The 23,629-nt window shown below is 47.8% G+C and overlaps 1 protein-coding gene and 1 pseudogene across 1 annotated transcript; one reads left to right on the plus strand and one right to left on the minus strand.

Moving 5' to 3' along the window:
- Window positions 1–3,092: 3,092 nt before the first annotated feature.
- Window positions 3,093–3,469, plus strand: LOC107527412 (small ribosomal subunit protein eS25 pseudogene; annotated as a pseudogene).
- Window positions 3,470–19,492: 16,023 nt separating this feature from the next.
- HES1 (hes family bHLH transcription factor 1) lies at window positions 19,493–22,003 on the minus strand. Its single transcript, XM_087817888.1, has 4 exons — window positions 21,636–22,003; window positions 21,401–21,496; window positions 21,070–21,157; window positions 19,493–20,414 (listed from the first exon to the last, which is right to left on the minus strand). The coding sequence occupies exons 1-4, from the start codon at window positions 21,741–21,743 to the stop codon at window positions 19,864–19,866; spliced, it is 843 nt and encodes a 280-aa protein (XP_087674014.1). The 5' UTR covers window positions 21,744–22,003; the 3' UTR covers window positions 19,493–19,863.
- Between the last annotated feature and the right edge of the window lie 1,626 nt (window positions 22,004–23,629).

Here is a 23,629-nt window from a genome sequence, read left to right on the forward strand (position 1 = left end):
TTGGCAACACTAAAAGTCCTTTGTAAACATCCTCCCGGAAAGTCTCTGTAGATCTGTCTGATAAACTTCGAATGGGGGAGCTTAAACTCCTGTCTGAGAACAGACTGGATGGAGAGCTTAAAAGATTATTCCCTTCAGAGAAGTAGCTGAAGTCCCCAAGCTTGAAAAAATGTCAAGGAGAAATGGAAATGATACAGTCCCGGTCTTTCTATACAGGGCTCTTTTTGTCTCCTTGGAACCCAAAGTTCTTATGAGCCTTGCTCATCAGGAGGAAGGAAGGCCACACTCTTCATCTAAACGCACCAAGTTGGGAAAGCCAAGGCAAGGAGACATTAAGAGACTTGCTCAAAGTTAGTCAGAGTTAACTAACATAAAAACCACTTCAACCAAACAAATGGCCCACTGGGCCAGAAATGCAATTTTCCAAAAAGAATTTGTTGGCAACTTAAGTCTCATTTTTCACATATGTTCATCTCTCCTTCTCCTATCTTCTCTGTTGAAAATAATTTATTTCCTCCCAAATTTAAGATTTCTAAGGAACCACGCCGAAAGAAAGGATAGAGATCTTGATCGGTTTTAGGGGAAGCTCTCTCATTTCCTCTTGTCCTGCTCTGGTTTCTCCCCATTGGAACGTAGCTATTATATTCGGTGAATGGTGGGAGTTTCCATCCCAGAGACATTGTTAGAGAGTAGATGATGGTTACTCTGAAGAAGAGGGGATTCCTGCATTGGATGGATGTGGAACTAGAAGACCCTAAGGCCCATTCCAGGTCAAAGGCCCTAGGGACCAGTTCTTCAATCCTATCCCAGAGGCCCACTTGTGATTCAGAAGCAATTGGTGCAAGTCTCAATAAGTCAGACCTAGGTGTCTACCCCTCCTCCCAGCAGATGCTCAAACAGCAGGTGTGGATGCTTAGTGGGGACAGCAGTGCATTGTAAGTTTGTTAGGCCAGGTGTTGAGTGACTGTAGAGAATGCTGGACTAGATGATGTTAAAGCAAAATAGACAAACAAACGAAAGCCCTTCCCTCCTTTCATTAGTGTCTCTTCAGGGAGACCGTGACTGAGCTCCTGGATGACAGACTATGTCTATTTTTAAAAATTAAGCTTTATTTAGATATTCTTGACATAAGATAAACTGCATATACTTAAAGTGAACAATTTGAGAAGTTTTGACATATGTGTATACCCATGAAACCATCACCACAATCAAGATAGTGAATATATCCATCACCCTCAAAAGTTTTCATTTCTCTTTGTGATCCTTCTCAGCCCTCTCCAGCACCCTATCCGCCACCTTCCCCCAATACTTAGGCAATCACTGGTTTGTCTTATGTCACTATAGATTAGTTTGCATTTTGTAGAATTTTATGTGAATGAAATCACAGAGCATGCACTCTTCTTTTTCTGGCTTTTTTTTGCTCAGCATGATTATTTTGAGATTCATCCATGTTGTTACATATATCAGTAATTTATTCTACTTTATTGCTAAGTAATAATCTATTGTATAGATATGCTACAAGTTGTTTATGAGTTCACTTATTGATAAATATTTGTATTGTTTCCAGTTTTGGGTTATTACAAATAAAGCTGTCTTGAATATTCATGTATAAATCTTTGTATGGACATTAGCTTTTATCTCTTGGGTATGTACACACATACCTAGAAGTGTTATGGCTGTAACATATGTTAGGCATATCTTTAGCTTTTAAAGAAATTTTTTTCCAAAATGGTTATACTACTTTACATTCCCACCAGTGGTATGCGGGAGTTCTGGTTACTCCATGTTTTTGCCAACGCTCGATATAGTTAGTTTTTTTAGTTTTAGACTAGTTTTAGTAGGTGGTTCATGGGTGTGTACCTCATTGTGATTTTTAATTTGCATTTTCCTAATACTAATAATTTATATATTTTCATGTGTTTGTTAAACTGAAGTATCTGTTTAAATTTTTTGCCCACTTTGTAATTGGTTTGTTTGCTTGTTAATGAGTTTTGAAATTTCTTCATATAATTTGGATATAATTCTCTTATTGGATCTGTGGTTTGCAAATATTTTGTCCAAATTCTTTTCTCTCTTTCTGTTTAAAGTTTTCAATTTTGGTGAAATCTAATTTATTATTTTTTTGGTAATAGCCTATGCTTTTGGTGGTGTATCTAAGAAATCTTTACCTAGTCTTGAGTCACAAGAATTTTCTCCTATGTTTCTTTTTGAAGTTTTATAGTTTTAGGTTTTATATTTAGGCCTAAGATTTATTTTGAGTTATTTCTTGAATATGATATAAGGAATACATCAAAGTTCTTTTTTTTTTTGTATTGTTTACCCAATTTTTCCAGCACAATATGTTGAATAGGTCCTCCTTTCTCCAAAAACAATGCAAATTACTTTGCATCTCTGTCAAAAATCAATTGAGTATATGTAGGGTCTATTTCTGGACTCTCTATGCTGTTCCATTAATCTATTTGCCCATTGTTACACCAATATCACACTATCTAGATTACCAGAGCTTTCAAATAAGTCTTGAAATCAGATAATGTATGTCCTCCAACTTTGTTCTTTTTCAAAAGTGTTTTGGCTCTGCTAGTTCCTCTGAATTTCAAAATGGATAGAACTAGCTTAGTGTGGGACAGACAGAAGAAAATGTAAACTTCTTTAAACCACACTGGCTACCAGTTTCTTAGGAAAGAGAATTCAGAGGTAGATACCAACTCTTACTGATTATACCTTTACGTAGAAGTACAGCATATATGTATCTGCTAACTTGAAAGAAAGGAAGAGAGAGAGCAGAAAAGACAAGCTTCATGGAAGAGGTGAGATTTATTGGTAGAATTTTGATAAGTAAGCAGTAAATGGGACATGAGTTAGAGAGAATAATATAAAGTATGTTTAGCAAGAATTCCAATTAGATTGTAAGAGAGGGTACATGGGGAAAGTGGGTTATCTTCATATTGTAGAGGGTCTTGAAATGGAGGTTGAAGAGTTTGTGCTTAATTCTCTAGACAACGAGTAGCCATGAATATTTTTTAAGAGAGAGAGTCCTCTTTGTCCGACACCTTGTTGAGGCAGCAGGGTGGCCCTGTGCCCGGGGTCTCGCCATGCGGCCCAAGGGCGACAGAAAGAAGAAAGATGCTGGAAAGCCGGCCCAGAAAGACAAAGACCCAGTGAATAAACCTAGGGGCAAGGCCAAAAAGAAGAAGTGGTCCATAGGCAAAGATCGGGACAAGCTCAATAACCTAGTCTTGTTTGACAAAGCAACACATGACAAACTCTGTAAGGAAGTTCCCAACTCTAAGCTTATAACCCCGGCTGTTGTCTTGAGAGACTGCAGATCCGCGGCTCGTTGGCCAGGGCAGCCCTTCAGGAGCTCCTTAGTAAAGGGCTTATTAAACTAGCTTCAAAGCACAGAGCTCAAGTAATTTACACCAGAAACAGCAAAAGTGGGTATGCCCCAGCTGCTGGAGAAGATGCATGAATGAAAGGTCCCACCAGCTGTACATTTTGAAAAATAAAACTTTATTAAATCCAAAAAGAGAGAGAGAGAGAGAGAAGAGAGTGTATTCTTTTGGGTTTTTTGGGGTGGTTTTTTTTTTTTGAGAGAGAAAGGGGGTTTTAAGACAGAGAGGATGTTATAGGAGTTGAATCAACAGCACTGACTTAACCTCTTCATGCTCACATCCTCTTACAGACCCAGTCACCTCTCACCTGTGCTGCTGGAGGCAGGAGGAGGAAGGGAGGGCTGGGGCTTATGGGGGAGGTGGATTGGCAGCAAGGCTTCGATTTCAATGGTATGTTTTCATGGGCATCACCTTTCCCTTCTTGGATGGGTGGATGAGTGGAGTTTCCTTGGGAGTGTTTTTCTTGGGCACTTTTATTGGGTTTCAATTGAAAACACAGGATATTGGTATGGATCTTCAAGGTTTAAGTTGAATTGCAGCCCACCCCCAAAACTTCCTTGAGGTTCTATTTTATCTAAGCCTTCAGATGCTTCCCAAACACACATTTATAGAATGCCAAAGCTGGGAGGGGCGTCCACCCTCATCCTCTTACTCCCTCTGCTTTGTGAAAAAATGAGGGAAACTCAATTCCAGTAACATGAACCTGACCATGTTCGCCTCCGTAAAACCCTTCAATGGCAGATCTTTAGAGGGACCATATATCCCAGTTTGCCCAGGATGGTCCTAGTTCTTACTTGTTGCCCTGGTGCAATTATTCGTGACACTTTCAGTCCCCAAGTTGAACCAGTTTGGATGATATGTCACTGTATATGGTCCCCCTAAGTAATGCTTTCCAATGCATGGGCCCTGGTGAAGAGACAGACATGAGGGGGTGTGGGGAGTCTCAGAGTTACAGTGGGATGGGGAGCGGGGTGGTGGTGTAAGCCCATCATGGTTATATAGTTTCTCAATCAGCAGAGAGAAAAGTTAAAACAACTACATTTTAAGGGTGTAATAAGAATGTTGAAGTTACGTATAGGAACCACTCAAAAATACTGGAACATAATGACCTACAGGACCTAGCCTCCCTCCCCCCTCCCCCCACCTCCTAATGCTCAGCCTCCTTCCCGTGGTCCAGCCCTGAGGGAGGGACAGTTTGTGGTGCTCTGGACTCTGCCACGCTGTTTCAGCTCTGTGCTTTTGAAAACATTTTCCTTCCACTGGAAGATATCTGCCACCCCTTCCCCCTTACCCAACTAATGAACCTTTCCTTCGGTGCTCAGAGCTGCCGCTCCCCTCCTGTCCCTGCCTCCCCCACAGAGCAGAGCTGAACTGCCCTCTTCTGAGCCTCCCTGTCTGTGTTTTCTCTTCTGTCCCATTAACACCCTAGATCAGCTGTGTTTGTTTATGTCTCTCTCCTTGGACTGTGAGCAGCCTGAGGGCCAGGGCTGACCCTAAGCTCTGAGCACCGTGGCTGGCACAGGGAACACAGGAAATGCTTGTCAAGTGTATTCATTCAATAAATGTTCATTGAGCATTAACCGTATTCTGAGCACTACGTTGCAGGGGACCCAGCAGTGCACAGAATAATCTCCCCGGCCTCAGGTGTGCGGCCCATGGCGTGAATGGATGCGGCCTGCGCGTGTCTGCCGACGGGCACATCACGCGTGTGTGGACGCCTGTGTCTGCGCCGGCTCAAGGAGGTTTCCCAGAACCTCGGGTTCCTCTCAGGAAGCCAGAACACTTCAGAACAAATCCTTCTTTTTCCAGGCAGCTTCTTTGTGAAGTAAGCAGCATAAATTTCTGATCTATTTAAAAACGGAAAGGGAAGTCGGCAGAGGCTAAAATAACTTTCTCAAGGTCACTGAGGTGTATGGTTGGTCCCCCGGGAGACAAGCCGTGTGCCCTGGACGCAGCTGAGCCCAGGGTGAGGGTGGATGTGAGCAGCACAGCCTGACCTTGCCCGTTCCCTCTGAGCCAGTCAGGGCACCTGGGAGGTAGGGCCTCCCCTTGGCTGAGGGTTTGGGAGGGGCAGGCTGTGTGGGTGCCTGTCACCAGGCAGGCGCCCTTTCCAGGAGCCAGTCCAAGGCCAAGAGGCTGAGCAGAAGCCCGCGTGCTGTTTGTGGTGAGGAGAGCTCTGTTCTCAGTGATTTATTTGTGAAATTCCTGGAGTGGGGAGGAAGACTTACAGCTGGGGCAGAAGCAGATAGGGGTCCTGAGGCTCTGGGAGCTTGGCAAATGATAATGCGAACATTGAAGCGAAAGAAAAGCGAGAGGGGCGTGGGGGAGGGGGGTCAGTGGGGGAGGCATGAGAGAGAGATTGAAATGTTCGGATTCTCACGCTGAGCCCTGAGCTCCTGCTGGGGAGAGGGAAGATTCTAACATTTTGCTCTGAGAATACTGAATCAGTCTTGTTCTCTCTCTGCATACATACCCACCATCCCCCCTCTCTCACCCCAATTCATTTCTGCCTTTAAACAACCCTCCCCACCCCAGCTCAGAGATTTTCTCTTCTCTCATTTAAAGGTTGCAAGTACTTTGGGCTGCCCTGGGTTCCCAGTTCAACATTCCCTTTTCCTGCCTTCACCGCCTCCTTAATTACAAATATGAGCACTCTTCAGGACAAAAAAGACTAGGGGTAAGATGTGGCCTCACAAAGGATGGAAGGAAAGGCTATGGCTCCTGCTCCCAAGAGAGGCATTAATCACCAGGTCAGGCTGAGGATGGAGGGAGGGCCTTAACCCCAGCAGCAGCCCAGGCCTGCCTACTCTGTCCCTGGCAGGCAGAGCTTGACCAGTCTCCCTGGAGGTAGGTATACTCAAGTTCTGAGCATCGATTAGCTTCCATAACAGGCTCTCCCAGTTCAAAGCAAATAAGGAGCCACAGGGAGGGGAAAGAGGTGACTTGGAGGTAGGAGAGAAATGCCACCCAGTGGCTTGTCAGGCACCCTGAACGCTGAAACCCAGATTACTCAGCTACTGGCTGGCTTTGGCAGGGGCCTCTCTCCAACAAGCCCGGGCCTAACCCCTCTCCCAACACAAAGTCCTGCTGCTTTAATCCTCTGCTGGTGAGCCAGTGCCCTTTCCTCACTGCTTACCAGGACCACACTCACCTTTCCACTTCTTGAGGTCACTTGGCTCTTCTGTGTAAGGAGTGTAAGGAGGACAAAGGTACTGAAATGGCTTTAACTGGAGAGGGACAGGAGGGTATTCCATTAACTGATGGGAGAGGAATGATGTGAGGAGGAGGGAGTCTGGAGTTTCATTTTGAAGTGCTGAGTCTCAAGTGTGGTAGGACACCCGTGTACGGTAACTCCCCTCACTCTCCATCCCAGGAAATCTGCTGCGAATCCAAAAAAATGGACAAGACCTTCCCTAGAGCTGAGCATCAGAGTCCTGAGACCAGCCTGACAGCACTTTTTACTTAGAAAGTTCATCCCAGAGTAGGGTTGGGATAGCTTGTGGTGCCTAATACAGTGCCCAGTGCTTAGCAGGTGCTAAACGGTTTTGGGAAGGAAGGAAGGAAGGAAGGAAGGAAGGAAGGAAGGAAGGAAGGAAGGAAGGAAGGAAGGAAGGAAGGAAGGAAGGAAGGAAGGAAGGAAGGGAGGGAGGGAGGGAGGGAGGGAGGGAGGGAGGGAGGGAGGGAGGGAGGGAGGGAGGGAGGGAGGGAGGGAGGGAGGGAGGGAGGGAGGGAGGGAGGGAGGATGGATTAAAACTTAAACCAAATAGTAGAGTAGGGGAAGACAAAAGTAGAAATTAGGAGTGGGCAGAGATTGGGGACAAGGGTGGATAAATGAGAGACTGAAAGGGGTTCTGTGTCCTTGGGCAACTCATGAATCATAACCATCACCTTCTAACTGCAACATCTGGCATACATAGTTCCATAGTTCACATTGTCTGCACATACCCTCATTCAGGGGACAGGCCTACTGGGAAGGCAATTCAGGGGATTTTGATCTCAAGTTGGAGCTGGGACCAAATGATCCAATGCTCCCATTTTCAGGTAAAGAAACTAGAGTTAAATGAGGGCAAGTGTCATTGCCAAGGTCTTGGTGAGTTGGGGCAGGGCCCATCTCTAGGTCAGGTTCTTCTGGCTCTACCTGGGTCTCTCCAGAGGATTTAAAGAGGCAGCTTTTCCTGGACAACATTGATTGATGACTGTGACTCATTAGCACATGAAACCAGACTAACCTGGCCTTTCTCTGCCCTCCCTCTCTAAATCACACCCAGCCCTGCAGCCTCTTCTAACCGCTTCTCTATCTACTTCTCCAACCTGTCTCACCTACCACACTGTCTGGAATCTCCTGTCTTAAAAGAAGCACTCATTTTTCTTGAATCACCTTTAGGGACCTCTCTTAAAAATTCTTTATTTACATCCAAATGCTCCAGAGATTGAGAGGCAGGTAGGTGTCTTATTCATCTGTCTCTCCACAGGACAGCACACAGTAGGTACTCAGTAAGAGTTTAATGTTAGGAGGAGGTAGGAAAAGATGAAGACCAAAACTCTAAGCAGCCTGGGGAGCCATGAGTTTTATGAGCTTTATGAACTCTGAGAAGGAGTTTACCTGTCAAGACTCCTTGTGGTTAAATGAGCCTAAAATTTAAATGTGACGAGCCTTGCAGACCAGGAAAAACCACACACTGAACTTCTAACCTCCTGCACTATCCTGCCTGTTGATACTGCTGTTTGAGTCCATCACTGTAGGAGGTTCCTCCCTCTGTGCCATGCTACCATCCAGCCAATAGACTGTGGCCTGGCCTGACCAATCAGAGCCACACAATTTGGAAACCTTATTTGCATGAAATGGACCAAAATGGGAACTTTGGACAGGAAGTTTCTCTATAAAAGTGGCCTCCCCTTTGTCTCAGGGGCACAATTTAGGTTGCTACCTGAATCTGTGTGTTCAGGGCTGTAGCTCTTTTTGCTCAGATAAATGCTTCGATTCCTTATTACAGTTTAAAATTAATTTTGGTTGGCAGCTTTGTTTGTAGGTTTTCTCAGTAGAGGCCTACACTTGTGGTCTGGCAAGGAGAAGGGCCTTTATGTGCCTGCTAGGCAAGCACAAGGTGTTTACTAGTAGACCTCCATTTATGCTGAAGTATATGCAAAGGACTGAAGAAGGCTCCCAAACCAAATTAAAACCAAGCCAAATCAAGTTGTGGACAAGATCTAGGGAATGGGGACTCCAGCTGGAACAAGCTCATGAGCCCCTCACCTTTTAATATTAATTTTCAGAGATGCAAGCACAAACTTCCTTCAATAACAAGTTATAACTTACTTCACTTCCAGTCTAACTCTGGAGTTAATATCTCACATCCATAAATAGTCAAGAGCAGCTGTGTGACATGCACCAGCATGTGGCCATCATGTGAATTTTGTTTTGATGGCTCTTTTGGAATGGGGTCTGCAAAAATTACATATTCAGTCACTTAAATGTTTCAACCAAGGGGAAAAAGAAAAACATGAGGAATGGCCTTCAACCATACTTCAAAGATGGTGGGTAAGATGCTCTTACAAGGTCATAACCAAAGTCAAGGAGGATTTTAGAGATTTCCCCTCCTGGACTTGTTATATCCCACAGTGTTTCTTGTAATTTTGAGTGATGTCACAGGTTTTCAAAATCCAATTAAGTATACAATAGCTTAAATTTTTGCACACACACACATAACATGTATGATGCCTGATTACATACAGTTGCCATGCATCACTTTTGCTAAGAACTGGCTATGGGTCGAGAACAGACAAATCAAGCAACAAGCAGGCAACTCATTTCCAAACATTGCAGGTCACTGGAATTGCTTTTAAAAGAAAAAAACCCTGCAAAATAAAAATTAGAAAAAAAACTTTACAAAATAAAAACTATAGAGAAAGGAAAATTACTATTAAGGAAAATAATAAACAGAAACAAATCCTGAAAGCTTCCAATGTTTGACTATAATTAATCCATGGTGTTTAAGGATATTTTGGGAAATAAAATAACATTATTTTTGTGAGTCACTGGGGCAAGTATGATGAAGCAGACCAAGCTGGGACCTGGGTTTTAACTGTGTTATATAAAGGGGGCCATTGGAAAGAAGGCTAAAAAGAGGGGTGTGGCTATTTTAGGAGGGGTCTTGTAGGCTTTCCAAAGGAGTTTAAATTTTAGGGGACAGGGGAGATATGGAAGATTTTGAAGAGGAGAAGGGAGAAAAGGGAAGCTATGCTTTAGCAGGACACATTTGTAGTCTGGTGGAGAGAGATTGGTGGAGTTAGAGCAAAGGCAGAAAGTCCAATTCAGAGGATGTAGCAATAACTGACATACAAAACACTGAAGACACTGGAGCTGGGGTACAGGTGGTAGGGTAGATGTGGCGATAATTAGATGGAATTATGCAAGCTCTTGGTGGATAACATGGCAGGTCAGTATGAGGGGAAGAGAATAATGAAAGTCAGCTCTGAGGATGATGATTATTAGACCCTTCAGTGCTGCTCTGGCCAGTAGGGCAGCCACTGGCCACCAGTGTCTACCGAGTGCTTGTAATGTGGCCAGTCTGGATTGAGATTTGCTGTAAGTATAATGTATAGTTTACAGTGAGCCTTCCCTGACTACCCACTCTAAATTAGACCCCAGCCCCACTTCAGTCCCATTCTATCCCAGTACCCTAGTTCACTTTCTTCATGGTGTTTACCATAAATTGACATTCTGCCCTTCACTTATTTTCTTTTCTATTGCCTTCTCCATGGTGGAATGTGTACTCCCTGAGAACTGTAGCCTTGCCTGTCTTATTTGTTGGATGAACTCTGGTGCTTGGAACAGTGTCTGGCACAGAGTAGGTGCTGTATTAACCCCTGGTAAGTGACTAACTAGCCAGCCTGCACTGGGAGCTGTTTTGTGGGCCAGTGATCCACATTGGTACAGACTACCCCTTACTTCTGGTACCGCATCCTAAACTGCAGGTAACCAGAACAAACTGTCTTCTAAAGATACCTCCCAGGTGATAAATGCTCACTCTGATTTATCACAAAACTGGAATGCAAAACACCAGCAGTCACAGACAGGAAAGAATAGCCCAAAATAGGGGACATTTTGCTTATAGAGACTATACTGATTTTATTGCAAACAGCCACACTGTAGTGGAGGCTTTCTGGTGTGGCCTTTCCCATAGCTGGTGCTTTTGAATCACCTGTTACACTCTCACATGCTTTTACCCACTGGTTTCTCTGGGCCCCAGTGTGACTCATTCACCTAGTAAAGAACCGCTCTTTTTCAAACCAGCCACACAAATGTGATCTTCAAAATCTGATACTTTCTTCCTGCTTAAGATTTATTTTCCCATTCTCACTATATACTTTTTGATTCTGAAAAATTCTTGGTCGTCCATTTGTGCTGAGGATAATTCATCTTTAGGTTAAAAAAAAAAAAAAAAAAAAAAAGCTTGTCTTTGATGGCATTCATTCTTATGCCACTGGGAAACGAGAGGAAGGAAGGTCCCTGAAGTTCTCATGCCCTGAGAGATTTTATTTATGAGTGTTAAGGCCACAAAGCACGAGTGAGGAGAACAGATTTCAGCTGCTCCCAATTGGCTCTGGTTGTATATGTAGCAAAAGTGTAGGGACCATGAAGACAGGATCTAGGTTTATTTGCCCAGGGTAGTTGGCAGGGAAAGGGTAATTATGTAATCTGAGGGACAGGCTTTAGAGGGTCGGGCTCACGCCTGTCCAGCTCTGCAGAGAATGAGGGAAGCATGGTACTACAGCCAGAATATGTGAGTTCCAGACACCCACCTGTGCCACCTTCTAGCTGCCACCTTGGGCAAACCACCTATATACTCTCTTTGAAACTAATTATCCATGTTTGCTACAAGGATAACAATGATTTTGGGAATCAAGTGAGATGGGAGATGGTGTTTATGAAGGCATTTGGTGAACCTTAAAGGATTATTCAAATGTGAGTTGCTGTTTTTATTAATACCCTCCTTCTTACTATACTAGTAATATAGAGCTTCCTGAATGACTTCTGTATGGCAGGCTGGGCCACGTGCTGGGAGTCTACAGAAAAAAAATACATAGTTTTTGCCCCCCAAAACTTGCACAGTCTGGGCTGGGGAGACAGATTAACAGTCACTAGACTCCAGTATCATCAGTGCTTGTTAGATGCCTTAGGAGGGGTCAGGAGGGGCGAGGAGAGTTCAGAGCAGGGAGGCCATCTGGATGGGCTTCTGGAAGCAGGTGAACTGATTAGCCTCTCGAAGGACACATAATGTGGGAGGTCTTTGGATGAAGTGAAGGAGGGACACTTCCAGCACAGGGACAGTGTGTGTGAAGGGACAGAGTTTACAAAGGGACAAAAGCCAGGTGGAGTGTGGAGGGCCCCAGCACTGGAGCAGCTTTGGCAGATGTTATGTGGCCACCCCCTTGATGAAGGGAAAGGGATGAGATCCAGGGCACAGTCCCTGAGAAAGGAGGGAAGGATGGAGCCAGGTAAAGGTAAGGCTGGTGGGGAGAAGTCAGGAGATGACAAGGACCAGAAAGCTAAAGAGTGGGAGAACTGGATGGCATGAGGACAGATTTTTACCAGAGGAAGAAGCTCTGTTTTAGCACAGGTATGGAGAGGCAGAGATGTGTCCTCAGTCTCCAGCCCAGCACATACTCCTTGGTCCATAGGACCCATGCTCCGGGGCCCAGGTGCAAACCCCAGCTCATAGTATCCCAATCCCCAGCCAAGGCACCCACAATCCCCATCCCCCTAAAGCTGCTCCCCACCTTACTCACACCTGGGGTAAGGAAAATGAAGTGATCGATCCAGCAGGCTCAAAAGAAAGGCAGAACCAGGCAATGAGGGGGTTCATGCTGAGGCTGCAGGTAGAGGGGCATTTTATTTACAATAGAACAAGTTTCCAGAGAGTCCAGGGAAAAGTCTGAGGAGGGACCCATCGAATTAGGAAAAGCACAGAGCTGAGATCCAGCCCTGTGGCTAGAGGTTGTATGTTAAACAAGAAAACTTGGCTTTTTAAAAATTAAGTTGAATCCAGCCCAGTATCAGTTTAGCTATATCTCAACACAATCAATTGATTGTTTGAAATTCAACTTCTATTTTTAAGCCAGCGTATGTGTGTAAATATGATGATAGCCTTAGGTCTTTGATATGAGAGCTGTGCGTGCAAATATTTGAGGCAAGAACATTTTAAGTTATTCTTTTTGAACTGCTCCCAGCATCAAACTGTTTCAAAATGTCTCTTCTTTGGATGCATGCTCTCTGTTTTGAACTTAAAATGAAATCTCAAAGAGATCACACTAAAGTAGTTTCAGAATTCCCTACATGCTTATGTATTATGTCCCCCTCCCCCCCCAATCTGGGCCTCCCCATCTTGCCACTCTCCCCAACTCCAAAACAAGAAAACAAAAATAACACAAATGAGTCTTTGGTTTCAGGGTTCTTTAGAGACTTGTTCTACCCTGCAAGGCTTACTGGCCAATACCACAATTACTTTGTTTTGCAGAGTTTTAAGGGAAATATCTGTCAGATTCTGCAAGATTCTATTGTATGAAAATAATCATATGGGTCTTAATTATGGAACAGAAGACAGGAAAGAATAACTCTGTGTGCTGAAGAGTATTTGTTCTTCACAAACCTGGAGTGTGGGAAGCCTTCCTTCCAGTTTTGTATCCCATCCCTGACCCTAAATATCTATCTGATGGGTACTCATTAAAATGAAGAAATGCCTTGCCCTGGCCAGTGTGGCTCAGTTGGTTGGGTGTCATCTGTCCCTTGCACCAAAAAGTTGCTTGCTGGTTCTGTCCCAGGTCAGAGCACATGCCCGGGTTTCAGGCTCGATCCCTGGTAGGGGGTGTGCAGTAGGCAGCCAATCCATGTTTTGCTCTCACATTGATGTCTCTCCCTCTCCCTTCTTCTCTCTCTAAAAATCAATAAAAATATTTTTTTAAAAATAGAACGCGTAGTATGATCCCACTGTTGTAAAATTATTTAAAAAAAAGAAAATGCCTTAGGTACTTTTACACTTACTTTTACTCTGAAATGTCACGTATGGCAGTTGCTTCTGGAACTGATTTGACATGGCATTTGCCCTCTCCTGGCCCTGTTAAGGAATAATATTCCTGTTTCACATTTTGATGCCTTAGGGACAAATTTTATGGCTCAGGGAAGAAGCTGATAGGGGGAAACTGTGTAGCAGAAAACGTGAAGTTAAGGGGGGTTGTTTACATCAATATCAGTAGTTTTTCTCTAGCCTAGAGTTTTTTATACACTGGATTTACAAATTTCAGGTCTCACATTGATGACTAAACCCGTAAAGTTAGTTTAACACGAAAACGGATCACATCTGTGAGTAAGAGAATAGTAAGTTACAAATAGCGCTCCTTGACATCACTCTCATTAGTGATACTTGCAATTCTAAGGGGGAAAAAATGCATTGATCCCTGCTGGACTAAAGATAAATTACAACTGAAAATATATCCGGACATAAAAAGAATAGCGACAGTAAAGCCTTATTATTAATTGAGACTGAAATTATTTATATGGACTGCAATCGTGGCTCCTCTTATTCTTACTATAAAGAAAGATTTATAGTATAAATAACATTGCAAGAGCCATGTTTAACCTGCTTGAGAGAATACACTCTCTAAGTCACTTTAATGCATTAGTTTACAACAGCAAGTACTTTCGTAAGCTGTGAATTCAGACCCACTACTTGCAAAATTTACTGCTTTTTCTGTTGGATATACAAAATTCAGAGTTTTCACTAATTCAGACTGACATTCTTGTTTAACCAGACTAATTCAGCAAATGTACCAGTGGAAAAACTCTAGCCAGTTGGGGAAATATGTCCCCTCAGTAGAGAGAGTCCTAGTAACCAACAGATCACATCCTCTATTTAGAAAAGAAGTGGTCAAGCCGACAGGGTGGGAAGCTACTTTTTAGGATGAAGTGGGAAAGTGATGGTATTTTTAACTCTTGTTATTCTGTTTCCCAAGTAAGATAACAAGACATTACAGCAAAGGAGAGGGTCTCAGTAGCAGACGTGTGAGAAAATCCTGTCAGATGCAGGCTTTCTTGGATATGCCACACAGTGGGCACAATTCTCACTAACACGGCAGGTCTCCAAGAATGTAATGCGTGACCTATTTTCTTACAACAGTGGGACTACAATGCCCATCCTTCAGGTCTGTTTCCATATCTTTAACTACAGATGAAAATACTTGGTTGTAAAATCATCCCAGGACTTGGGTGAAAGTTTTGAAATATGCCTGATCTAGGTTCTTACAGCCATAGAGGCACACAGAAGCATGCTGAGCAAAGAGAGTCACTGACTGTGGAGTTGAAAAGAACTTCTGGTGTAACCTTCTCACCGTGTCAGTGAGGAAACTGAAGCCCAGAGACTTATGGGGACTTGCTCAGCGTCTGACAGGTAGTGGCCAATTTGAAACCAGGATTTCATGACTCTGGTTGAGTTCCTTGACCACCTCAAGATGACCATGCTGATTCAGAAAATATTAGCACTGTAAAATAATTAATCTAGAAATTAACCATTTGACAATAACTTTTCTTAGGTGGAATTTGACTATTTACTGTCCTAGCAATTTCTATGGTCATAAAAATTCACAAAGACTCATCATAATGTGGGGACCCAAAGGTTACCTGTCATGATGTGTGACCTTCTTTTGTACCACCACGCACACTACTCTTTTATGGCACTTAACACATAGTCGTTTTTTGTGGTGTTTTTTTTTAACTGGTCTGTCTTGCCTACCAGACTGTGCACTTTATAGCTACAGAGATCCTGCCTTTCTCTCTGGTTCAATAATTATTGAATGAATACACAAAATTCAGAAACCAAGGAAGAAGCAGTGATCCTTGCACATGAGGCCCGGTGCAATTACAGGCAGATCCTGAAATCACTGGGCAAAGGCCAGGGCTGGCTTTCTTGTTTGGTGAACAAACTTCACCATGGTTGTTTAAAAATCGTAATTGTAATGTATTGAGGGCTTATGGGCCAAACACCATTCCTAATGCTTTATGAACATTTACCCATTTCATCCTCACAGCCCTATGAAATACCCCCCGAAGAGCCCTAAGTTCCCAGGGGGCACAGAGAAGTGAAGCAAGTTGCCTTGGTTTTACAGCCTAAGCAATCCCAAGCCAGACCATGCGCTTTTAACCCCCGTAGGACACCGCACTAAGCCAACTGAGGCAGACAACATCACCTTTTTTTTTTTCATGACCTCTAAGCCAATCGTGTATTTGAAGATTGAAATATAACCACCACGGACGAACTTCCTGAAATCTCCCCGGGCCGGGCTTATCTGCGTTTCCTTCACCTTCCTACTGTGTCCCTTCCGTCGAACTCATCTCTCACCTGTCCACCTCCAGCGCCCGCTCAAACAGCTTACCTGGTTCCCTCTCAAATCAGAATGAATGTCGGTTCTGAGATGCCCTTTGTTCAGACTTCAGCTTTGGCACTTGCCCCACCATCAGCCGGGGTGAGCGCCCGAGTGGTTGTCTCCCTAGCTAAGCTGAGGGCCCTGTGAGGCGGGCGCTGCATGGGGGTGCCCGAGTCTCTTCAACGCTGGCAGGGGGCTTGCTGGGCACTTAGTAGGTGCTCGGGTTCTGGGAAATGAGATTCCTATTTTATTTTATTATTTTATTTTATTTTTTATTTTTATTTATTTTTATTTTTATTTTTTTAAAGGAGTGCAGCGCGGCGACCGGTGCCGCCCTCTCGGCCCTGCGGCCCAGCCGCCCCGGCCCGCCCGCCCGCCTCCTGCCCCCGCGCCCCGCGCCTGGCAGCGCGCTCAGCCGCGAGGGCCTCCGGGGCCCTGACACTGGCCGCGGCCCAGCTCCCCGGCTGCTAAATGCGGCCGGGAGCTACCGGGAGAACTGGAAAAACACTGGCAGCGGCCCCGCCCCCGCCCGGCGGCCGCGCGGCCGGCCTTCTGCGGCTGGGGCCTGCTGCCTGGGAGGCGCGGGGCCCGCGCGGGGGCGGCGGCGGCCCGCCTGTCAGCGGGAGCGGCGCGGGCTCGTGTGTCAGCCGCTCCCTCCCCCGCCGCCCGCCCGCCCGGCCTCCCGCCGCCGCCCGCCCCCCCCGCGGCCTGGCAGGCTGCCGGCTGCACAGGCGGGGGTTCGCGCCGTTCTCACGACCTCTCAGGTTGCCTGAGCTCATCTGGGAGCTATTCATTTCCTGCCAGAAAGCAGCCGGGCCTGCTAAGCAAACCACCTTGGCCGCGGGGCCGCCGGGCTGGCCCGGGTGGCCGCCCTGGCCCGCTCCCCGGCCGCGCGCCCGGCCGCTCCCTGGAACCCCGGGCGCCCCGGCGGGCGGGGGCAGCGCGGCCCCCATCTGGTTGCACTTAGGAGCCGGGGAGGAAGCTCGCAGCGAGTTGTTACCGGCCAAGGGGTGTGGGAAAAGTTAATTGACTTTAATGACAGGTTCCCCGGGACGGTGGTGACGCAGAGGGGGTCCAGTTGAACCCCCGGTCCCCACTGCAGGAGCACGTGGAGCGGAACGGGGAGCTGGGCGGGGGCGCCCCGCCGAGTCCCGCTTATTCACCATCTAGGGAAGGCTCCCTTCTTGACCGAGGAGAGCCCCCTTCCAGGTCAGCGCCCCTGCAGCCCCGGATGCCGGGGGCCGAGGGCCCGGGCCGGGAGGGTCCCGCCGCGAGGCGGCCGCGCCAGGCGGCCCCAGCCTGCGGCCCGCATCCGGGCGGCGCGCTCGCCGCTGCGCCTATCTCCTGGAGCCATCGGCTCTGCGGCCGGAGGGGCTGCTGGGGGTGCCCCCGGCGCTGTGATTAGGCCTGGTCCGAGGGAGCCGGGAGGGTGGGGCCGGAGCGACGTCGTCTTTGAAGCTTCGCCTCTCCCCCAACTAATTACTCCAGAAACAGCCTGGGTGCAGGAGGGCCCAAAGTCTTGGAAACAACCCACTCATCTTACCAACGTAGAATTGTCCCGGAGAAGGGAAGTGACTCATTCAAAGTAACACAGTGGGTTTAGTGGCATAGCTCGCGCAAGAACCTGACAAATCCCCAACGGGGCCTCGGGTCTCCCCTTTCCCCACATTGTACAGAAACAAATGCCTCCTCTAGTAATCTGAACCCATATTTCAGAGAAAAGACCACTTTTAAACTACCAATTATTTTCAAATGAACAAATGTTTACTTCTTTTAAAAAAAAATATCACTACTCCTCCCAAGATACCTATATACTGTTGATATTAATAAAAATTCACTTTTTCAGTTGTTCCCCTTCAGCATAGGGAAAGACAAAGATACTTAGTTTTAAGTTGGTGTCGTGATTGCACTGGTGTGTGTGTGTGTGTATGTGAATTTTTAAGAACATAAATGCACTTTTGTAAAAATGAGACCTAATGTCTCCATTATTGCTGCCAGGCCAGTCAGTTAAGGACTTCTGGTGGGGCCAGAGAACAGGTTTACCAAATGAAGCATTTGAGCTTGGGTTGGTAGTCTTAATAGAGCAATTGTTATTATGTTTGTGTTTAAACAAGAGGGAAATCGTGGAAATTTATGATAAGGAAGGGTGTGTATGTGTATTTCTTTGGGTGGAGAGTGTTTTGGACCCTTTTCACATACACAAAATGAGGCAAGTAGGAGCCAAACTTTTAAAAGTATCTTTTAAATCTCTCCCTCTGAATCTGAAGTTGGGTGGAAGGTATCTGAGTAGAAAACTATCTGCTAGATCATTCCTGAGATGGAGCTGCTCTTCACACTGGCCTGTGGGAAAGGCCAGAGCAGGCAGAGGAGAGGTAAAGCTTTTGAAACAAGACAGAAAATCGTTTGCTTTATCTTTGTTAGGAAGGCTTCAAAGATTGATCTCTCCCGCCTCATCCTTCGCCTCCCAGAAGCCCTTCTGAAGGGGGTGGGGTGTGTGTGTGTGTGTGTGTGTGTGTGTGTGTGTGAGAGAGAGAGAGAGAGAGAGAGAGAGAGAGAGAGAGAGAGAGAGAGAAAGAGAGAGAGAGAGCGAGCGAGCGGCCGGCGGGAGGGGCCCGGCAGAGAGGAGGACTGGCCGGCAGTGCGGGAGGAGGGCCCGCCGGCCAGACCCACAGCGCGGCTGATGTGTCTGGTCTCGTAGGGCTCGTGGTTTTCATTTCCCCAACACCTGGATGCAGTCAAACACCTGGCCAAATCTGACAAAATCTGACAAGCCTTTGTGATGGGATTTGGAAGAAATTCCCTGCAGATCCTGGCACAGTTTAAAGCTGTCCGCTTTGAGTTAGGACTTGTTAAGGAGGGTTATGTGAGCTGAAACCCGAGACAAGCCTTTTGCTCCTATCTGGAGCCCACATCTTGCCTGGAAATGGGGCATGACCAAGCGAAGGGGTCGCTTGCTGTTTGTATTAAAAGGGGGAAGATGGCCTGTGTGCCTGCCAGCTCGGCCCCCACATGCTTTCTCTATTAGAGCCAAGCACAGAAACTTATCAAAAACATATGTGTGGTGTTAATCATCTGGACTTGGGCTGCACATGGAAGTCTAACTAGCTGTCCCTTGGCAGAAGGAATCTGTTGACCTTCTCAGCTTGCTTGAAGAGGGTGCAGAGAGGCATTTCAAACTTTTGGATGCTTGGTACAAGGGAATGTCTAGCTGAACCTAAGGACTGACTAATTAAAGGAAGACCCCAACACTTGAAGGTTGCAAGTTGCATGGGTTAAGAGTGTTTTTACTCTGGATGTTGGTGAGCTACCCCAGGGGAGTAGTGCTGCAGGAGCCTCCCTTAATGTAACCTGGGCAATGGTACTAGATCCATTAACTTCATGAACTCAGTCCCCTTCAACCTTCCTCAGAAGGAGCTAGTACACTGTATGACCTACCCAACTATTAACTAAATGTTTGAAATCCTTTAAGAGATTTACCACAAATTGATCAGAGAAGCCATATCAGATGGGTTCTTGCAAATTAAATGGAATATAGTTCATGGTGAAAAGTTTGATGGATTTTTAAAAATGTTCTTTGAATAATAAAAGAACCAATTCCTGAATTCTCAGATTACATGTAATTCAAATTTTGCCAAGTGCCTTTATTTTTTTTTACATATTCTGAAATAATCAGTTCTAAGACATAAAAGCCTTCACTTTTTCTTTTATTATATTTTCTCAAATAAACTTCCCAAAAGGAAGATATTTTAAGAGCATTTTCAAACATCTTTGGCATCACATAAAAAAGAAATCTCGTGTAAAAAACGAAATGTCATCTGAACTTTTATAATACAAAGGCGCAATCCAATATGAACATATAAAATATATACAAATATAGTGCATGGTCAGTCACTTAATACAGCTCTCTACAAAAAAAGTAACTTTTTAGAAATTAAAAAAACAAAGTAACCACTTAATCACGAAAGTCCTCTTCTCTGCCAGCGTCCAAGTTCCTGTTTAGTGTCCCGAGGGAAGAGAGGCTGAGGAGATTAGGGGGAGGGGTGGCCTAAGCCCCTTAGTTCCGCCAGGGCCTCCACATCGAGTCGGCCGTGAGCGAAGGGCCGCTGGAAGGCGACACTGCGTTCGGTCCCACGGAGGTCCCGCTGTTGCTGGTGTAAACTGGGATGACCGGGCCGCTGTGAGCGAAGGCTCCGTTGGGGATGAGGAAGGCGAACTGGCCGTCGGGAGCCGGCACCACCTGGAAGCCGCCGAACACCTTCGCCGCCTCGCCAGCAGGGCTGCCCAGCTTGCAGGGAGCGCCGCCGGGAGGGGGCGCCGCGCCCCCGGGGATGGGTACGAGCGGCGGCGGCGGCGCGAAAGGCGCGTGCTGCGGCCCGCCGGGTCCAGGCGGGGGCGGGGGCGGCGCCTGCAAGACTGGGTGCGGCTGCCCAGGGTAGGTCATGGCGTTGATCTGGGTCATGCAGTTGGCCAGGTGGCCGAGCAGCCGGGTGCGCACCTCGGTGTTAACGCCCTCGCACGTGGACAGGAAGCGGGTCACCTCGTTCATGCACTCGCTGAAACCCGCGCGGTACTTCCCCAGCACGCTCGGGTCTGTGCTTAGTGCGGCTGCAGGCAAGAAGGAGACGGACGGGTCACCGAAAGGCCCTGGCCCGGAGGCCACCGCCTACGCCCTGGGAGGTCCCCGCGGCGCGCCTTCCTGACCACTGGGCCCGCAGAACTGCCTCCAGCTCGGGGGTGGGGGGGTTAGTGAAACCATCCACCTCTCCACATTAGCTTGGCGACTAAAGCCAAGACACTCCTCTCCATTCTCAGTCGTTCGATCTCGGCCCTCGATCTACTCCCCCCCCATCCCCCCCACACACTCAGCGCGTGCGATGTGACCTTGGGTAATGCCCTTCCCCGCCATCCAAACCTCATTTCCCCTACTATAATGGGGGAGGAGGGACTGCTAAACCAGAAGACCTCCAGGCTCTACGCTACCCAAACCGCCACAGTTCTAAGTCCTTTCGCCCCCACCCGCTTTCCCCACTGCCAAGCCGCCCGCCGCCCGCGCCGCTGCAACCACTCTCCCTCCCTTTCCGGAACAGTAACAACTTGGAGTTGTGGCTATAAATAAGCCCCAGACCGTGGGAACGTAAGAGTGAGCCAAGGCAGTAAAATGTAGCTGAATGCCTCTCACAACCACGGGCGGAAGTCTGGAAGAAATCACCGCCCGGTGCGAGGGACGCCCGCAGAGGGGGCCGCGGCAAGCCGCCCTTACCCGTCATCTGCGCCCGCTGCAGGTTCCGGAGGTGCTTCACTGTCATTTCCAGAATGTCTGCTTTCTCCAGTTTGGAATGCCGCGAGCTCTGCACAGGAGAGGAGGCAAGGAAGGCAAGTGAGACCCCCGCCAGCGGCCTCGGAGTGCTGGGGGTCCCTCCCACCGCGCCGACCTCCTCAACCCCCCACGAAAGGGGACCGGCCCTCCAGCCTCAGAGAACGCAGTGCTGGCGGGGAAGATTCGCCGGTGAGAGGATTTCATTCTTAGTTAGAACCTGAGACACAGTATTTCATTTTTTAAATTAAAAAAAGAGGCGGCATTACCCACTTACATCTTTCTTAAGAGCATCCAAAATCAGTGTTTTCAGCTGGCTCAGACTTTCATTTATTCTTGCTCTTCGTCTTTTCTCCATGATAGGCTTTGATGACTGTAAAGAAATAAAGAGTCCTGAGTTCCCATGGGATCTGCCATTTCACCCAGGGGTTTTTAAGGGATAAAAGACCCTCCCCCCCCCAACCCCAGCTTAATTTCTTGGGGCTGCAGAGAGATACAGGTACTGCCCTTACCTTTCTATGTTCAGATGCTGTCTTTGGTTTATCCGGTGTTGTGTTGACACTGGCTGGTGTAGCAGCCACCGGGGACGAGGAATTTTTCTCCATTATATCAGCTGGCATTTTTCTGTAGTTTTTTTTAAATCCCTAGAGAATTTTATTTTTGGAGTCCACACACACACAAAAAATTGTTTTATGTCCCTTTTGCTCGAGACTTTCACAAAACTGAGCAAGTGCTGAGGGTTTATTATAATATCTTATGGCTACTTGGTAATCCGTAGCGCTATTCCAGGACCAAGGAGAGAGGTAGATAGGGGATTCCGCTGTTATCAGCACCAGCTCCCGATCCTGTGTGATCCCCAGGCCCTGGCGGCCTCTATATATATCTGGGACTGCACGCGAACGGCTCGTGTGAAACTTCCCAAACTTTCTTTCCCACAGTAACTTTCAGCCAATGGGAGGAGGAGACACGCGGCACCGCTCGTGGACCGCGCCCCCCCATTGGCCGCCAGGCACAAGGCCTGGCGGCCAATGGCGCACGCCTGAGCCCGGGGCACCGGAGGCTACAACGTCAATCAAAAGGATTTTAACCCTTTGGTACTATCCCTGCTGGGCTTTGCTTTAGGCAGGATTTTTTTCCGCATTGGTTTTACTCTAGTCGTTTCTTTCGCTGGGGGGTAGGGTCTTTGCTCTTCGTTTCCTTTCAAATGTGTAACAGGGCTGCTTTGACGCGAAGTTCATTTGAAAAATATTTTTAAAATGTTTAGGACAGGGATACAAGATTATACTTGCAGTGGTTAGAAGAAAAGGGGGAACGTGTGCAAGGGTGTGAGTTACCGAAACATCTAAGTAATTTCCCGCTCAGACTATACATTGGGGGCGAGGAGGGGGTGAAAGTCCATCTCGCAGAAAAAGGACAAAAAAATTCTTTTTTGCGTGCAGAAAAGGGAAAAAATGCCTTCCACCACACATTTGCAGGTTGTTCAGAGCAAGGTGGTTTCTGATCTCCGCCCGAAGACGGGAGTTGGGGCTTGGACCCCGCGCTTCCCCAGGAAACAGAATAATTTCCAACTGAGCAGAAAGGAAATACAATTTCAAACGAAAGATGAACAAGAAGGACTCTGATGGCCACGATAAGGGACCCGAGTGCGCCCTCGCCCCCCTTTTCCTTTCCATCCGCAGGCTCTCGGTTCTGCGGCACGTAGAGGCGGCGGGTCGCGCGGCAGCCTCTCCCCTCCCTGTCCCGCGGGCGGCCGGCGCAGCCTCGGCGCCCGGCGCGCGCGGGCCCTTTAAGAGCTACACCAGCCGAGCTGCAGTTTGACATCAGCCGGCCGGCGAGGGCGCGCCTGGAGCCGGAGCACGTGCCAGGATGTTTTATTGCCGCCGCGGCCGCGGCCGGGCCGGGAGGATGTGTGTGTGCGTGCGTGTGTGAGTGTGTGTGCGCGCGCCCCGGGGGCAAGGAGGCGGGGGGCGGCGGCTGGCGGCGGAGCGCGGGGGCTGGTTCCTGGTCCCCGAGAGAAGCCAAGAAGGTAAATAGCAGCTGCTGTGCTAAAGCCTGGGAAAACTCCGCCCCCTGCCCCTGGCCCGGGCTCATTGGCGCGCGCTGCGTGTGGGTGTGTGTGTGTGTCCGGGGCCCCCTCCTCCAGCCCCCGCCGGGCCGGGAATCCGAGGGGGCGGCGGGCTGGGAGGCGAGCCTCGGCGCTTTTAGCCCCCCTCCCCGGCCTCCCCCCGGGCCAAGGTCAGCCCTTCCGGGCGGGGAGCGCACGCCGCGGGGTGGAGGGTGGGGAATTATTCCAGCCCCCATTCCACCCCTGATTTCAGGCTTGGGGTTTTAACTCGGGCGAAAGCGCCTCTTTAGCAACAACCCGGGGGAGGGGTAAGGGCCCTCTTGTTTGCTGCCGGCCCCGGCCGGCCCTCCTTCCCTCCCCCGCAGGGCCCCGGGCGCCCGCCGCGGTCACGAGATGCCTGACCGCACTTAAGAAGCGGCCGGGTCAGCCTCCTGCCTCCGT

Source organism: Miniopterus natalensis, chromosome 6 (assembly GCF_054644295.1).
Source record: "Miniopterus natalensis isolate mMinNat1 chromosome 6, mMinNat1.hap1, whole genome shotgun sequence".
Lineage (NCBI taxonomy): Eukaryota > Metazoa > Chordata > Mammalia > Chiroptera > Miniopteridae > Miniopterus > Miniopterus natalensis.

Coding starts and splice junctions, on each gene's coding strand:
- HES1 (XM_087817888.1), bottom strand. CDS start 21,743: ATGCCAGCTGATATAATGGAGAAAAATTCCTCGTCCCCGGTGGCTGCT. Junction 21,497..21,635: donor CAGCATCTGAACATAGAAAG/GTAAGGGCAGTA, acceptor ATTTCTTTACAG/TCATCAAAGCCTATCATGGA. Junction 21,158..21,400: donor TGGATGCTCTTAAGAAAGAT/GTAAGTGGGTAA, acceptor TCTCCTGTGCAG/AGCTCGCGGCATTCCAAACT.